Raw genomic sequence first — 4,816 nt, forward strand, 5'->3', positions numbered from 1 at the left:
GAGAACATTGGAACTTTTTTCTCGTATATAAATAGGCGGAGGCTTTGGCTTCCTTTTCTCGACTTCAGTAGATTCGGCCGCCTCAACCTCATAGGCGTCTGCTAAGATTTTGAATCGGTTCGAGTTCATGTCCGTTTCTATTGCAGCTAGGCTAGCATTGCCACGGGTTATTTTGCGTTGATAATTTAGAGGGCTCATCTTTCTTTTAATTTGAATGTAGCCTTCAAAGTGTCTCATCTTTTTGCTCCCAACAACAACAAATATATTTTTCGATTTGCGTAATTTTACATTGATCTTCGAGTGCTCTAAGGCTGTCAGACACCCTTGAATAGTGCTCTGCAGCTCCAGAATAGAGGAACCCGACTCTTGCCCAATGGCGGGCAAATTGAACAACCGTTTGTTCTCGAAACGCTCAGTCAAGCTGGACCAAGCTGACTGAAACCCTTCATTTGTCAAAGGAGACTTTGAAACAATTGAATGGGCTTCACCGCTGGTCTTGGAGTTGAGATAGAAGAGTTTCTCAACTTCCGACAGTCTCGGGTTCTGGATGTAGAGAGCCGTAAATAAATCCCGAAGTGGGCCAGCGAGTGTAATCGCCTCCGAAAACTTCGGTGTCGCACGGAGGTAATCGACACCCTGTGGGCATGAATTGCACAGCTTGTGGTTCTACGGGTGTACGGGGGTGAGCGCCTCACCTACAATGCGCTCCATCAACAATTATTATTATTATTATTATTATTATTATTAATATTATTATTATTATTATATTATTATTATTATTATTATTATTATTATTATTATTATTATTATTAATTATTATTATTATATTATTATTATTATTATTATTATTATTATTATTATTATTATTATTATTATTATTATTATTATTATTATTATTATTATTATTATTATTATTATTATTATTATTATGGGTCGGAGGGTCACTGCCTCCTCGCAGCTATCATCCGATAGCTTCTAAGGTGAGAAGGCGTTCTGGTGCCCACACCCAGAAACAAAAATCCAGCACGCGTCTGTTCCCGAGTCGGGCGGCACGCTGGTTAGCGTCTGCTCCACATTGGGCGGCTATCAAACATGTCTTTCTCCGGATCGGGAGACACAAAAAGAAGATTCGCTCGCTGATAACCAAGGCAATCTTTCACTTCAGTTCCCAGCTTGAACCCCTGGTGAAATGGCTGATGGGCAAATGCCAAGGTTACCTCCGCCCTATTAAAACGTAGCGAGTCTTTAGGTACGTTCGACTCGTGATCATCGTTGATTTGATGGTACAGGTGCAGTTGAGTTTCACTCCTGCTTAACGCCGTCCTGCCTCTGAATACGAGTTCCATAAGAGCTCGCATCAACCCATCGCATGGACCTCACTGCTTGCAAAGGGACCCATGGGGACGAAACAAGGTAACTGTACATACGCGAGGAGATAGCGGCCTAAAGTTTGGACCCATATAGCATGAACATACAAACAACAAAACCACACAAACAAAAAGAGAAAGAGATGGAAGAAAATATCTTCAACAAAAACACGAAAACAGGCTGACACCATGGAATCAAACAAAGCTGAGCACGAGCATGCCCAAACTACAACAAAACGATGATAGCACACCTAGAAATGTTCTACTCTCGAGGGTAGGTGACATAGAAACACCAAGGATTCCACACGATGTAGCACCACTCACAGCGCAAAAACAAACACAAATCCAGCGCAACAAACAAGGATCAACTCTTCCCCATGGCAAGAATTCATACAAAAGATGCGACGGAAGAAGAAAATGCACTGCAAGAGTGCCGGCGGGTCTTGCGGAACATGAAAGCCGCAATGAAGATCCAAAAACATTTCTAGAGATGTTAAGCAAGGAGTCGGCGAACTCGATGAAATCCTCGACCAAGTGGAAACATACCGACGAAACTGGCTAAGCCAGGAGGCTGAAGGTAAACGCATAAGTGACATTAAGAAAAACAATGTGGATGAATCGACTACACCGAAAACCTCTGCCGCTCCGCAGTCAAAACGGCCCCTCCCAAGCCCAGTGGACGTCGATACACCAAACACAAAAACCATGCGCCACAAGCACAGGCGCAAACTGGCAGGTTATGCAGTCAAAGGCCGATAAAGCACAGAAGCAAAAATACAGCGCTTCCAAACAAACAACTGGCGGCGAACAAAATAAACCCTCAGGAGTCAAGCCAAACTCAGAGAAAGGCAGCACTCAAAAAGACGGCCAAAAATGAAGCCCTTCTTGTGAAACCAAACGAAGGACACACCTATGCAGACATACTTAAAAGCCTTAAGGAAACTGTGGACCCAAACGACGCTGACATTAAAATTCATGCAGTTCGAAAACAATGTCTGGAGCGCTACTACTATTATTATGTGGCCATTACAACCCTTTCTCGGGTCTCAGCCTGAAGCGCGATGTGCCTCCACGCGGCTCTGTCCTGAGCGCGCCTTCGCCAGTTGGTAACACCAAGTGTGGACAGGGTCCACACTGGTCCCGCCAACGCGTTCGGGGTCGTCCTCTCCTTCGTGTCCCAACAATCATCGCATCAAACACCTTACGAGCCGGAGCATCTTCATCCATACGGGCAACGTGGCCCAGCCAGCGAAGTCTTTGAGATTTCACTCGACTGGCCACGTCAACATCACCGTATAGCTCTATACAGCTCGTGGTTGTATCTGATGCGATAAACATCGTCCACGCAGATTGGACCAAAAATTTTGCGAAGAATTTTCCTCTCGAACACTCCAAGAGCAGCTGCATCTGACTGCGTCACAGTCCAGCACTCCGCACCATATAAGAGTACTGGAAGAATGCGCGTCTTGTAGAGTGTGGTTTTGTGCGTCGAGAGAGCTCTACTATTAACTGCCTACTGAGCCCAAAGTAACACCTGTTGGCAAGTGTTATTCTCCGCTTAATCTCCAGACTGACATCATTTGTGCTTGTTATAGCAGTGCCTAGGTAAATAAACTCCTTGACGGACCCAAAGCTATAGTTTTCTGCAGTCAGCTGAGAATCAAGACGCCGCGATTCTCTGCTAGAGCACACCATAAACTTTGTTTTCTCCATATTAACTGCTAGTCCTACTTTTGCTGATTCCTTTCAATAGCCCCGAAGGCTCCTGTGACATCACGCTTGGTGCGGCCAATGATATCAATATCATCAGCGTAACCAAGGAGCTGGACACATCTGTTGGTTAATATCGTGCCCGTCCGATGTACACCGGCCTTTCTTATAATACTCTCCATTAAAATATTGAAGAGTATACAAGACAGCGAGTCACCTTGTCTGAGGCCACACTTGGTAGTAAAGGTTTCGGATTGGCCACATCCTACATTGACAGAGCTGATGGTGTTGCTCAATGTCATTCTGCAAAGTCTAGTCAGCTTTGCTGGTATACCAAGCTCGACATGGCGGCATATAGGCGATCTCGCCGAGGGCTATCAAATGCGGCTTTGTAGTCGACGAAGAGATGGTACGTGTCGATCTGGTTTTCGTAAGACTTCTCCAGGATTTGGCGCAAGGTGAAAATCTGGTCAACAGTGGACTTGCCAGGCCTGAACCCACACTGATAAGGTCCAATCAGTGCTTCAGCATGGGGTTTCAGTCTTTCACACAATACGCTCGTTAGGACCTTGTATGCAACTGGAAGAAGACTAATTCCGCGGTAGTTGGTGCGCACCGTGGCATCGCCCTTCTTCAGGATGGGACAGATCATGCTGAGATTCCAATCTTCGGGCATGCTCTCCGTGAGCCATATCTTACTGATTAGTTGGTGCACGCTCCTACCAACATATCACCAGCTGCCTTAAACAATTCTGCCGGCAGGCCGTCAGCACCTGCAGACTTGTTGTTCTTAAGTCGTTGGATTGCATCCTTGACTTCGATATGACTTGGGATTGGCACTTCAATATCAGTGCCATAGATTGGGGTTCGTGGATCATAGTCTTCAGAGTCTGTGCTTGGACCAGATAACAGACTCGAAAAGTGATCCCTCCATAACCTCAGCACGACCTCTGCTTCTGTGACAAGGTTCCATCATCGTCCCTGCACGCCACTGCACCAGACTTAAATCCTTGGGTCAGACGCTTGACCCTCTGGTAGAAGTTACGTGCTTCTAGAGCGCTACTACTAGAAATGAAAAAGGCACCCAAGTGAGCACCGATTTCATTAACAAATTCAAAGGTGCCCTACAAAACACAGCGGAAGTAAAGGAACTCAAACCGACGAGCACGCTGGAAATCCGGGATCTAGACGCACTCACTACAGCCAACGAAGTCGAGGAAGCCATACAGAAGATCCTCCCGGACATAGGGGACCGACTAAAAGTAGTGGTGACAAAACCAACAAGTGAGAGGAACAAGTGGTAGCATATGTCACACCCAAACTGAAGCTGCAGACACGCTTCTCAAAGCTGAAAAGAATAACTGTTGGCTGGGTTCGCGCCAGAATGCGCATGCAAACAATTCCCACGCGCTGCTTTAGATGTTTCGAGTCGGGTCACACCCAAAGAGAGTGCAAAGGCCCAGACAGAAGAAACCTTTGCATCCGGTGCGGCGAAATTGGACACAAGCACAAGGAATGCAAGAATCCCCAAAATGCTGCGTGTGCGTCACTGCCGGACTGAAACTAGTTGACCACATCCCTGCCTCCAGCAAATGTGCATCGGTAAGAGCCCAAACATGAAGATCCTCCAAGAAAGCATGCACCGGAGCAAAACAGCCGACTCGCTTCTCTCTCAGCTCAGCAGTACAAGACTCCCAACAATGGTACATTCCTAACTGACAACACCGGGACGGCAGCCA

The 4,816-nt window shown here is 46.3% G+C and overlaps 1 protein-coding gene across 1 annotated transcript; it reads right to left on the reverse strand.

Moving 5' to 3' along the window:
* Nucleotides 1-288: 288 nt before the first annotated feature.
* LOC132797512 (uncharacterized) lies at nt 289-3,753 on the reverse strand (the record flags this gene model as incomplete). The annotated part of the gene is made up of 2 exons (XM_060809249.1): nt 3,412-3,753; nt 289-636 (listed from the first exon to the last, which is right to left on the reverse strand). Coding segments are annotated over exons 1-2 (690 nt in total), but the record flags the coding sequence as incomplete, so codon positions are not given.
* Nucleotides 3,754-4,816: the final 1,063 nt, after the last annotated feature.

Source organism: Drosophila nasuta, unplaced genomic scaffold, assembly GCF_023558535.2.
Source record: "Drosophila nasuta strain 15112-1781.00 unplaced genomic scaffold, ASM2355853v1 ctg127_pilon, whole genome shotgun sequence".
In the NCBI taxonomy this organism is placed as follows: Eukaryota; Metazoa; Arthropoda; class Insecta; order Diptera; family Drosophilidae; genus Drosophila; species Drosophila nasuta.